The sequence below is a fragment of the Cynocephalus volans genome, chromosome 4 (assembly GCF_027409185.1).
Source record: "Cynocephalus volans isolate mCynVol1 chromosome 4, mCynVol1.pri, whole genome shotgun sequence".
Taxonomy (NCBI): Eukaryota; Metazoa; Chordata; class Mammalia; order Dermoptera; family Cynocephalidae; genus Cynocephalus; species Cynocephalus volans.
Window position 1 is genome coordinate 160,007,270 of NC_084463.1, and position 13,601 is coordinate 160,020,870.

General features: G+C 48.1%; 1 protein-coding gene across 7 annotated transcripts in view; it reads right to left on the reverse strand.

The window, feature by feature from the left end:
* The window catches only part of NRXN2 (neurexin 2), a 98,701-nt gene that overhangs the window by 83,024 nt on the left and 2,076 nt on the right, over positions 1 to 13,601 (reverse strand). For all 7 annotated transcript variants that reach the window (XM_063094138.1, XM_063094141.1, XM_063094142.1 and 4 more), the window contains exon 2: positions 3,264 to 3,281. In XM_063094138.1, coding sequence (XP_062950208.1) covers positions 3,264 to 3,281 — 18 coding nt within the window. The remainder of the gene's footprint in view (positions 1 to 3,263; positions 3,282 to 13,601) is intronic.

Here is a 13,601-nt window from a genome sequence, read left to right on the forward strand (position 1 = left end):
CAGCCTTAGGACACAACAGCTCTTGGGAGGACACAGGTTTTTATCCACAACACAGGTAGGGACCCAAGCATTTGGACAAACTTCTTATCCCTTGCTCTGAATGGCCCCCTATCCTGCCACCAAGTCTTTCCCCAAGAACTACCAGCATCTTCTTACAAAGCCCCTAAATCAAGGACCCAGGCCCAGAGCCTCAAACCCTCATCAACTCTTCCTGTCGGGAGCAGCATTGACCTGGGGCTCCTACCCTCAGAAATCCAGGCCTCTGCCAGCCCCCTGCCCAGGAGTCAGGTGCCCTGTGAACCCACCCTGTGTCCCCCGCAGGCCTGATTACTGCCTGGGGGAGAGCAGCATCTCTCTCCTCAGACCCTTCACTGCCCAGCTCCTCGCCAGCCTCATTAGCATGCGGCAGTCTCCCTCTGTCACCACGGCAACCAGCTGCTCAGCTCCCTCAGGCGTGACAGCACCAGCCATCTTGGTGAAGGGGAGGCCGGTTCCCTTCCTGTCTACCCTTGGCTCAGCCCCAGCTGGCCCAAGAGTTCCCTCCCTAAACCCTGTCTCCCCGCATCTGCAGTTTCTGCTCCCTTGTCCTGGCCCCCTGCCCCGCTGGGGTATTCTCCTCCCCACGTCCACCTGTGGCATCAGCCCCTCTTCTCACTGCTGGAGAAGAGGCTGGCAGTGATGGATGGCATTGCCAAGGGTCCTTTCCTAGGGCACTTTATCTGGCTGCTTCTGGGTCTCCTCTCCCTTCTAGAAGGAAAAAAGAGGTGCTTGGCAGGGACCGCGGAGCAGGATGTCAGGGTTCCTGGAGAATGCTAGGCCTCAGGCACAGCGTCCAGGGATGGGAAGAGAGAGTGAAAGCACAGTGGGCTCCTTCGAGACCTGAAGGGGACTACCGGGTCCAGAGCACAGTGCCCCAGAGGAGGCCCCAGCCCACACCCGTAAAACCACCACCAGCCAAACCCACCTTCCCACTTTCAGTCTCTTTCCCTGACTGTCCTACCAAAACCCCAAAGAGGACCACCATCAAAAGAAGAAAGACAATTACAGGGGACAAGATTAGGAGACACACAAGCAGGCACACAGACACAGCACAGAGAGACACACAGATGGATCACACCCCTAGGTGTGCACACACACACACAGCCTCAGATACACACCCCTGCACAGCCACATGCAGGTACATGCAGTGAGTGCCACATCTAAACCAGCAGACCACCGTGCCCCCCAAAGAATGGCTGGGTGGCATCCACAGGCCTTGTTCCCCATTGGTCCCCAAAGCCCAGTTTCCTTCCTTGTCCCTGTCTATTATTCCCTTTTCTCTCCCCTCCTTTCTCCAGACCACTTCTCCCCACACCAGCTCTCTCCTGGCTGGCGGGTTCCCCTCCCTGTTCATCTCCTTCTGCCCCTCCCTCCTCCTCTTCACCTGCCCCTGCTCCTTACTCCTGCCTCTCTGCCCCTCCTCCATCCCCCAAGGCTCTCTCTTCCACCCTTTCTTCCCTCTCTCTCTCCCTCTCTCCATCTCTCCCTTTGTTCCGGAGGAGACATGACATCAAGAGCAACTAAAAGTCACATCAGCACTAAATCTTATCTCCAGCCCTCAGCAGGCTGCGTCCACCCAGACACGCAGACTCTCTCTCTCCACACACAGACACAGAGGTAAACACTGACACACAGAGATGCAAACACAGATGCAGACACACAAAGACGCTGCTGCTCTGACAGAGGCTCACTTCAATGCGGGCCATACCACAGAGACACACGATGCAGGCGCATGGCACACCCCATGCTCACACACAAACTGTATTACACATACACAAGCATACACATATCCAGATGTGCAGAGGCACAAAGAGACACAACAGGCCAGCAGAGCTGTATGAATGCACACGTGCTCACACACACGCACACACACACACACATACATACTCATGTGCCTGCCTGCTGGGACCAAGGCACTTGAGGACCCCCCCGAAGAAGAGATGCCGAGAAAGAGAGACAAGCCAAACCATAGACACACAAGGAAAAATGGGTTCCAGCCCCACACTCAGGCCAAGAGCCCCTGGCTGCCTCTCTTTCCCAGAACTCCTGCAGCCTTGGCACTCTCCTCTGCTCCTCCCCAGCGGGCCCAGGCCCAGGGATCTCCCAGCCTAGACTGCCTGCATCCCTTCCACTCCTGCCTTCCCAGGAGAAGAGAGCACAGGGCAGGTTTGGTGACTGGGATGCCACCTCTCCCTGGTGGGGACAGACCCCACCCTGCTGCCTTCTCCATGGTGGCCATGTGAGCAAGCTCATCGTCAGCCCAGCCTGCAAGCCTGGACCACCCAACCCAGTCTTCCCTCTCCCTGATTTTAGTCTGCCCTGGAGAAAGAAAAGAAACAGAGGGAAAACCAAAGCTGGAGAGAAAGACCCAGAGAGTGACAGAAACCCAGAGAGAGCCTGGGGAAGGACAGACACAAAAAGAGGATCAGGGACAGAGCCATGGAGAAAAAGAGATAAAGACAAAAACTAGAGAGAGAAAAGGCAAAAGGAACAGAAGATTAAGAGAGATTGGACAGAGAGACCCCAAAGAGAGGCATGTTCCCCACCCTTGCCCTCAGACTGGGTTGAAGGAAGAGGTAGATCACCCCTATCTACCAGCCCTTGGGGAAGGGGTTAGGGGCATTCCACAAGTGTTGGCCAAAGTGGAGCATAGAGGCTGCTCCCACCCCACATCCCCTGACTCAGGGACCCAGACCCTGACTCTTCCTGCACTCCAACCACACTGCAGTCTGCCTGAGCCCTGCAGCAGAGGTTAGGTCCCAGAGCAGGTCCACCTCAAGCATAGGCTTCTGGGGCAGCAGCCTACCCCTGACAGCATGGCCTTTCTAAGCTTCCTAAGCTGGCTGGGACAAAACAGTGTCTACCCACTCCCTTTTGGTAATTCGGAATCCTGGCAGCCCAAACTTCCACCCCCACTCCCCATCTCTTCCCTGAGATCCCCTTTCCCTTTCCTGCAAGGGAGAAGAAAGGCCAGTGGGCAGAGTGGAGCAAAATGGGCAGATGGAAGGCCCTGCCCTTCACCTGGCAGTTCTCCCCACCAAACCAGTAAAGAGGGAACAGCTGAGAGCAGGACCAAGGCAGCCAAGAGAGGACCCCAGATGTCCTTCCCCAGAGGGGTCCCAAACAGGCAGAGGAGGGAGATCTTGGGCAGCCAACAACACACCCTCACATAGCACTCCATGGCAATAGATCCGCCACCCCAGTGACCAAGAGGCTTCACTCACCTTCCATGGGGTGCTCCTCTACAGCCAGCGAGGTTCAGAGAAAAGGAGAGGCAGAAAGAAAAGAAAAGGAGGGCTGTTAGCAGGGATACCATGGATAGGGGTTCCAAGAGGAGTGAGGGATCCAAGGTCCCTGAGCCCACCCAGGCCCAAACACGAGTCAGCTAACCTGGAAGGCCCAAATCTCAGGGAACACCTTTGCTGAGGATGAGACAGAGACAAAGTTGCTCCCTGAGTCAGGTGCCCCACACCCAAAGTCAGCCAGTGTGAGGGCTGGGAGGACCCTTAGCACACATCGTACCCTCATGTTACATTTCAGGAAACTGAGGCCCAGGGCAGGGAAGAGACCACTCAACGTCACATGGAGAATCGGAGGCAGGGCCAGGAGTGGCAGTCAGGCTTCCTGACTCCCCTAGGCAGGCTCCTTCCCTGCATTCCATTTCATCTCAGAGACAGATGGGGATATGCTTACACCAGCGACTGTCTTGCAGGGCTCACCCGAGACACAATCACTCTCAGTGACACACTGACACACATAGGTACTTAGGAATCAGTGATCACACAACTCATACCTGAAGCCTTTGAACCCAACCACCCTGCAGCCCCAACCCACCCAGGGGAGAAAAGGCATCAGTACAGGGAGTCAGAAAACACAGTTCTGCCACCAAGTGCTGTGTGACATCCATCCCAGTCAGTTAACCTTTCTGAGCCCCAAATCCTTCTTCTGCAAAAATGAGAAAGGTGGATTAGACAGTTTTGAGGCCCTCCTGGCTCTGGCTCTATGATTTGAGGATAAAGGCCTTCTTACCAGCTGGGTGAGGCAAAGGGCTCCTTGGCTGGATGGACACCTCCATGGGTGGCAGAGGGTCAGAATTCAGTGGGCTACACTGGGCCCATCCCTAGGTCATGCCACACCCTTTCGGATCACCTAGTAGGTGCCTGCCTGGGCCTTTCACCAAACAGGAAAAAGAGGAGATGGAAGGAAGAGAGGGTGGAGCCAGTTCCTCCAACTAAGCTACAACCCCTCTAGCAGGCTGGACTCTGGTCTTCTTTGTAAAAGAACCCAGGCACCCCCAGTTCCAAACATTTGTGACATGCCCACCTACTGGGAGCCTTTAGATGAAGCAACAGGTGGGAAGAGAGAAACAGCACAACCTACAAATACACAAACCCAATGGGAAAACACACACACATGTGGGCCCCAGGATACACACATATACACACAAACTGCTGTTCAGTACACACACATGCACACACCTACACTGTCTCCTCCTACCTCCAACTTCATTTTGTGTTATTTGCTCATTTGCTCTTGGGGGGGAGGGGTGGCTACAATCCAAAACAAACACTGTCATTTATCACACTTTATACCGCCCCCATAAGAAACACACACATACACACACACACACACACACAGGCTGAATGCAAACACGAATACCTGCAGAGTGATCTAATACATAATACTAGATGCACACACTCACTGCCACCACCCCACACTCCCTCCGGTGGCTAAAGACACACACCCTACAGTGAACACATCTCCCTTCTATGTATGTATGTATCTATCTCCATTTCCTAAACCTATATACACAAGCCTTTACATGTCTACGTGTGTTGCAAACACACTTCTATACAACACTGAGCTTCTTTTACCTGATATCGCATCCCCAAAAGCAGCATATTCAATGATTTTCTTAAATAAATGGAACCACATTACATTTACAGGGAGAGCTGGCTAGTGAAAGGGGCCCTTGGGAAAACCCTTTGGCTCTTGTGAGGACTGCTGTGTCAGATTTCTTTGGCCCCAGCATGCTAAGGCTCTGGTCAGCAGCACAGTCATCTCACCAGCACCTGTGCAAACAAGTCGGCACAGTGATTTCCAGATAATCCAACATGGCAGATATTTCAAGAAGTATTTCCACTGCCAGAAACATGCGTCATGCTATGCTCAGGAAGGTGAAACGACCAAGCTTGGTTTGCTCCTGGCTTCTGAGAGGCAGCACCTAGGGACTAACAGGCCTCTCCTCCTTTGCTGAGCTTTGCTTTCTGCTGATTCACCTCTGCCCTCACTTGCCATCACAGGCCTCTGCAGACTTGGTCCCCTTCCCTCCACACTCCTCTTGCTTCTCTCCAGTCTCACTTTCGTGGCTAAGGGCCAAACTGGTATTTGCAGCCCCAGCCTTTTCCCTGAGTGCATCCCCACCTGTCTGCCCCACGATTGCTCAAACAGCTCTCTGACATCCAAACACCATCACTGAGGCCATGATCATCACCTCCACCCCCCAACCAAGTGTCTGTCTCCCTGTGTTCAGCAAAAGGCCTACTTTCAACCATTTCTTAAGCTCCTGCTACGTGCTCCACACTGCCAGCTCCAGAGATTCCATTTAACCACATGTCAGCCTCATCGCAACCCTAAGGAGCTTGATGGAGTTACCTATCTTCTCTGTACAGAAAAGGAAGAAAACCAGCAGCACAAAATCATCTTGGCCCTTGTCCACTGCAATCCAGGGTCATCACAGCCTACAGCCTCACCCCTCACTCCTGCTCTTCTGCAATAGCCTCCTCCTGGTTGGTCTCCCAGCCCACCCCCAGCCCGGCATTCTTGGCACAGGTACTGGGTTCACCTTACTGAATACTGCTGTGATCAACACACACACTCAGAACTTTTCAGTGGCTCTGGTACAATCCTCTCTCCTGTGCTCTCAACCTGTGTACCCACCCACCTTCAGAGCAGCTCTCCCCAAGCGTCTTATGGGCTTCTCACCCTCAACATGTCCAAGGTGGGCCTCAGAACCCTTCCCACCCCAAATCCTCTCCTCCTACCTGCATTCCCTGATCAGGTTGAGCACCCAGAGAGCAGCCTTGCTGTCTTTTCTGACTAATCACCAGGTAGGTCCTATTGGTTCCACCTTCTAAAACACAAAAGTAAACTCCTAGAAGCCCTTTTCCTCCCTCCATCCCCACCAGCACTGCCCCCAGGCCAAGCCTCATCAGTTCCTGTCCTGGGAACATTAATCAGCCTCTAAGATGACCCTCCCTACATCCAGTCTATTCACCTGCAATTCATACTCCACAACTGCCAAAGTGGTCCAACCATATCATGATCCTGCTGAAAACTCCAAGGTTTCTGAGTACCTACAGGATAAATCAATCTTCTCAGGGAAGTCCACTTGAAATTGACCATGCCTCCCTACAACCTCCTTTCCCACAACAATCCAAGCTCCAGACATACCCAACTTCTTCCAATTTCCCTAATATGCCATGTTTCTGCACACACGACTCCCTGAGCTTGAAACACTTTTCTCCATCCACAGCTGCCTGAGACTGTTGACTCTTTAAGACCCAGGTCAAGGGCCGGCCCGTGGCTCACTTCGGAGAGCGTGGTGCTGACAACACCAAGTCAAGGGTTAAGATCCCCTTACCAGTCATCTTTTTAAAAAAATAAACAAATAAAATAATAATAATAATAATAAAAAGACCCAGGTATTACACGTCCATCTGTGTTCTGGACACAGGAGAGTTCATCATCCTCTTTTGTGCTAGCTCTAGATATGTACATTCTACTACTATTTCACTTACCAAATCTATAAGTATTATAATTGTGTTTTCACGTTGGCTTTCTGACTGGCCTGTGAAATATGCAAGAGCAAGGACAATGTCTAATTCATCTCTCTATATCCAGCTGCTTGCACAGTTCTTGACTCAGAAAAAGGCATTCCTGTGTTTGTTGAGTGAATAATAAAATAACACTTCTCATATACTGAGCACTTAAAGTGTGCCTGGCTCTCTACACTCACTGTTTCATTCATCTACCACCATTACCTTGTCAATGATATTACAGTTACTGTCTTTTCGAAATGAGGAAACCAAGACTCAGAGAGTGGAAGTAATTAGTCCAAGGTCACACTGCTGGTTAGGGAGAGTCAGAATTTGAACCCAAATCTATCTGGCTTTAAAACTTCCAGTAGGCTACATTCTTGGCCTAGAAGTCAAGACTTCTAGAGATCACTCTAATTTACCGTTCTGATTTTATCTCCCACAAAGCACAACCAATTTGCTTCCTCACCACACCCTGACCTACTCAACTCACATCCCCTAAGGTCCTCATTTAGGCTATCCACCTGGAGGGAAAGCCCTGCCCTTTCCCTTCCACCACTCTAACTCTCACTCAGTCACCCTTCAAGATCTAGCCAAGTCTCTTGCTATAATTTAAATGTGCCCCAAAACTCATGCTGAAGCTTCATACCCATTGTAATAGTGTTAAGAGGGTGGGAAATCCAACTATGGTATTTGAAAGGTAGGGCCTTTGAAAGGCGATTGGCTCTGCCCTCATGAATGGAATAATCCATTCATGGATTAATGGGTTATTATAGGAGTGGCACTAGCAGCTTTATAAGGAGACGAAGTGAGCACATTAGCACCCACTCTTGCCCCCTCGCCATATGGTGCTCTGTGCTGCCTCAGGACTCTGCAGAGTCCCTACCAAGAAGAAGGCCCTCACCAGATTTACTCCCTCAACCTTGAATTTCTCAACCTCCAAAACTGTAAGAAATAAATTTCATTTTCTTATAAATTACCCAGTTTCAGGTATTCTAAGTGACAGGAAGTCTTCCTGTCCTTGAAGCCTTCCCTGACCAACAGGGTTAATAACCACTGTAGCACATATTGATCACTTAGAATAGTACCTGGCACATTGTAAAGGATTTCCATGTATTAATTCATTTGGTCCTTACAACATTATCAACTCCATTTTACAGAGTAGAACATTGAAGAACAATGTGGGTAAGTTAATTGCTCAAGTTCGTACAGCTAGCAAGTAGCAAAGCCAGGATTCAAACCCAGGCAGCCCATGCTCTTAATCATTCTGCCATCTTTACTTGGGAGTATCTAACTCATCTTTGGTTTTTAGAACAGCTGCTCTCTGCACCGCTCTTAGAGAAGTCCATCCCATTCTTCCTGGAGCCCCTTCCACCCACAGAAACTGTCAGGACATACGTGACCTCATATACTCAACTTTCACACACATGGGTCTTCACTGCCCCACCAGAGGACAGAGATGGTCTGCCTTGCCTGACATGAACTCCAGATTCCAGCGCATTTGTTATCAAAGACAGTGATGAAGACCAGAACATAAGAGGGAAAAAAGTTCTAAGCGGCCAAAACAGACTTCTAACACCTGGGCATTAAAAACTGTTATGTTCTCATAGGCCAGCCTCTCAAGCTCTAACCAGTGACTCAATTAGTCACGACACACAATTCTAACATGTTTGGGAATGCTGATTCCTAAGTTCACGAACACCAACAGAGAGAGTTGTCAGTTGCTACATGACAACTCCTCCTAAGGGCAGAGATGAAAAAATCAGAAAAAGCTAATATAAGAACTCAAAAATACTACAGTCAGCCATCATTTCAAGCAGGGACAAACCTCAATAAAGGAACCACAGTGACCATCCAGTGTAATGCTTAAGGGGAATCGCGACCACCCTGAGTCATCATGAAAAGGTTAAATCACATTCCAGATATTATGCTTAGGGAGACAGAGAGGTGTATAACATATTTTGGAGAGATTTCCATCTGAAATATTTTAAATGCTGGTGAGTTGTGTGCTTTAATGGGATAATCCCTTACTCTCCAGGGTGAGTTCCTCCCTGAGGGCTCCAGAACACTGAGATTTTCCTGATCTATCTCCATTGCCCACTCTCTGCACTGAACAACAACCAGGAGAATGCCCTCAGCACACACTGGCTTAACAGAGAAGCTGTGGCCCAAGAATTTAGGATGGTTACTGATTTCTGATGAAATACTGTCTCCAAGTAGCGCCAATAAGCCAAACACAAATAATCAATGGACTGACCAGCTCTCCGTTTTGGAGGCGGCATGGAGACAGGATGGGACCACCAGGCTCTTGAATCAGCTCAGGGCTCAAATCCTATATCTTATATCTCTAAGCCTCACTTTGACCCTCTGTCAAATGGAGACAGTTATTCTCATGTAGTGATCATGATGGTTAAATGAGATAAATCATCCAAGACATCTAGAAAATGCTCAATGTCTGTGAGTCCCCTCTCCCTCCTCACTGGACCATGTGATCCAGCTCTTTGGGTTCTAACTGCTCCTTTGCTGTGTCTGCAGCTACTCCTCTTCCTCCTCCTCCTAACTACATGGTCCCCTGAAGTCTTATGCTCAATTAATTCTTTTCATCTCTCCTTGGCCACTTCATCTGATCCCAGAGCTTCAAACATTATCTCTCCATGCATGTGGCCCCCAGAGCTCCACCTGCAGCCCTACCTTCAACTCAGAGCTCTAGTCTCACATTTCCAGCTGCCTAGATTTCTCTGCTTAGGAATGCCAAGGGGCACCACAGCTCAACACATGCATGGGCTATTGTCCCAAACCTGCTCCCCTTCCTGACATCCCCCTTTCCTTCCACCCCTCCACCATCTTTCCAACCATGTAAACCTAAAACCTCATCATCTCTGACTCCTCTCCTCCTGCTCCACATCCAAGAAGCAGAGTCCTACAGCTTCCTATCAGTGATGGCTGTCAGCCACTGCTGCCATGACCACCACCACCCAAGACAACCAAGGTTCAGGGCCTCAATATCTCCTACCTGAACTATCTCCCAACTGATTTCTCCACCACATAACTATCATCCCTCCACACTTCACTCCCAGCTTCCTATATGCAGATCTTATCCTACTCATATACCTGCTCAAAATACGTTTGTGCCTCCATTTGTCAATACACTGTATTCAGTCAGCAACAAATAAATGTGCATTAAGTGATTTAAGCCAAATCTCCAAGACCTGGAATCAACCTGCTCCTCCTGCTTTAGATTCCACTCTTTTCCCTATACTCCTTGGTGCTCCTCTACAGATGTGATATACATTTCTCCCCTTCCATGTCTTTGTTCTTACCAGTTCCTTCGCTTGGAATGACCTCCCCCAAACCAAGCTTACTAATCAATGTCCAAGGCCAGTGGAAAATAGCATGATGCCTTTTGTAAACTACCAATTCCCCAACTTGTAAACTCTCCCCTTCCATGAAACCCCAATAGTACTTTGTAATAGTAACTGCCATTTACTCACCACTAATTATGTACCAGATACTCATTTAATTCTCACCACAAACTTATGAGATAAGCTTGCTTATCGCCATTTTAGACATTAAAAAGATGAGTCTGAAGGATAGGTACTCACCTGATGTCACAGGCCTAGTGAACAGAGAAGAGAGGTTTAAACCCAGATCTGAGTCGGGAGCTGTGGTTTAATTACTAGACTACATTGCCTCACTGCATCTCTGAACATATACCACACTTTATTGTGTTGGTTTTTTCGCTATTATTTATTAAGCATTTTCTAAGTGCCAGGCAGTGTTCTAAGCACTTTACATGAATTAGTTAATTTAATCCGCACAACAACTCTATAAGGTAGGTACCATTATTATCCTCCACAGTATTGTCAACCACAAGAGCAAATATAACATCAAAGTCATCTAAAAGCTTTTCCGAATTCACTATAGCATTGAGTCATTTATTTTCACAATAAACAGATATAAAAATAATAATGACTTCCAAAGAGCTACTTTGGAAGGGGTACAGTGATTTACTGACTTTTAAAAATGTCCTCAATCTCAGAAAAAGTTGGGAACCACTCGAACCAGATAATAATGAACTGACTATAACTTCCACATAAGCTTGGGGACTTTGTGTACCATTTTACGGATAAGGAAACTGGGGCAGAGAGAGCTTAAGTCACTGCCCAGGCAGTCTAGATGCAGAATCTGCTCTCTTAACGACACATTGGATGGCTTTTTTATCTGCTTCCTCAATTAAACAGTCAACTCCCAGAGCAGAGAGTACGTCTTATTCATCTCTGATTCCCCTGCAGCCCAACACACGGCCTTTCACAAAAGAGGCCTTAATAACTACCTGTTGAATTAAATCAGTAACAAATTTACAAAACACACAGACATGAGACATGTATGTCTACCTCCCAGCAAGCACATGCACTACCACTAGTTTCCTATTTCTCTCTTGAGCAAGGTATACATACACTTGCCACTCTGTCCATCCAAGGTCTCTCACACACACCTGCACACCCCTTCTTCCATGATCACCTTTCAGCCCTTTTCCACACACATGGGTGACAAGAGGAAGCATTGACAGGCAAACCACTGCAAAATCTCAGTCTACTCTATCCCAGCTTTGGCAGATAATCAGCAACAGTACACAGACTCTCAGCCACTCACACTTAGCTCTGTCTTCAATTATGTGTGGCCTGATCCTAAAGAGAAACAAAGTAAATTTGCTAGCCTGGAGGTTCTCAGTCTTTGGGTAAACCCAGACTCCAGGAAGGCAGGGAGGATTCCAAATGATCCACAAATCCATATGCACACCAAACATCTGAAAGCAGATTAGTACCTCTTGTATATAAAGCTAAAACTATTTTTCTAATGTATATTTTATTAACCACAACAGCAAATATAACATCAATGTCATCTAAAAGCTTTTCTGAATTCATGGTAGCATTGAGTCATTTATTTTCACAATAAACAGATATAAAAATAATAACTACTTCCAAAGAGGTACTATGGTTTACTGATTTTTAAAAATGTCCTCAATCTCAGAAAAAGTTGGGACCTACTCAAACCAGATAATAATGAAGTGACTATGACTTCCACATAAGCTTGGGGACTCTGGCCCTGAGAACTGTCTCAGAGATCAGGAGTCAGGCCTGTTCTCCTTAAAATCTTCCACCCCCACCCCAATACCCAACAGCAGGAACCCATGCCTTTCCTTCTCAGCTGGATGAGAAAATACTAGGAGAAGTATAATGAGCATAGCATATTACAGAAGCTGTCTAGGAAACAGGGAACAAATATATGGAGAAGGAATGAGGTTGCTGGGTGGGGAGAGGAAGCAGAGGCATCAGTAGGGTTGTCATTGTGCCTGCCATCTCCATTTGCAACCAGTGTCTACAACCCCCTGCCTACCCACAATATAGAACTGAAAATATACATATTTTTATATACACATGCAGCCTTACTCCAAGCCTTTATTCTCTCAAATACTTATTAATATCTCTTCATTCATTTCACAAATCTTTATCAAACACCCACTAAGAGCCTGGTACTAGATTAAATTCAGGGAATACAGAAATGAATAAAGACACAACCCTGCCCCTTTATCACAGAGGAAGCACTGCTCTCTCAACAGATACCACACGCATAAGCACACACACACACCACTTACACACAGGTAACCCTGTCCCTACCAGCCATCTTACCCCCACCTCCTAACATCTCACTTCCCTTTTTACATGAATCACACACACACACACAAACACACATACACACATACACACAATGGGTCAGATACACATACACAGCCATTTCTCACAGCTCCACACAGCTGAAACAAACATTCATCTGATCCACACCCAGGACACCAGTATGATACACACAACCATCCCTCTCACACACAGTTACTCACACACATCCTAGACACACAACTGCACAAACCACATTCAGAAGCACAGACCTCGTTTGGCTCACTGGGAACCCCTGGCCAGTGAATCCCTTCAGGGAATGGATACAAGGGCTCTGGTTTACCAGGGTACCTATGGCTGCATTTTTCACACACCCAGGCCCAATTCAGCCACAGTGAGACCATGGACCAGTTACCGTAATTCCTCTGTGACTCAAACTTCCCTTCCATCAAATTACAGGGGTGGTTCATCTTATTTTCTTAGGAAGGTTTGGGTGAAGGGATCATAGGAACCGGAGAATCAAGTTAAGATCCTGGAAAGAAAGATTCCTCATAGATTCCAGGTGTCTTACTAGGTCTCACACTGAAACACACGCACATGGGTATCCACTTTACACTTGTGTGCTATTCTCTCCACTAGGCTCTGGACTCCTATCTATAAACATTACTATTTAAACAGGCCCATTCACTCATAAAATACACACTGCCAGACTCGCGGGCCTCTGCATGCAGGCAAACACACACAAACACACAATTTCACAGTTTAAGGAGCATCTGAACTCTTGGAGAAAAGGCGAGAAGGTGTCAGATTAACTGAATACACACAGTTCCTGAAGATACATCCCACAACCTTGTAAGAATAATCCCACAAAAACAATCCAGAAACGTTCCTTATGTATTCATCTACCACAACGACAGAGACACAATCAAGATACTGTCCCAAGCACAGGCTTCCCATACCCAGGGCCACACCTGCAGACCCGGCTCCTCTGTGGCTTCCACATGCACACAGCCACAAGGACACCCCTCCCCAAAGCAGTCCCAGGACCACACTAGTTTGTGCACACACAAGG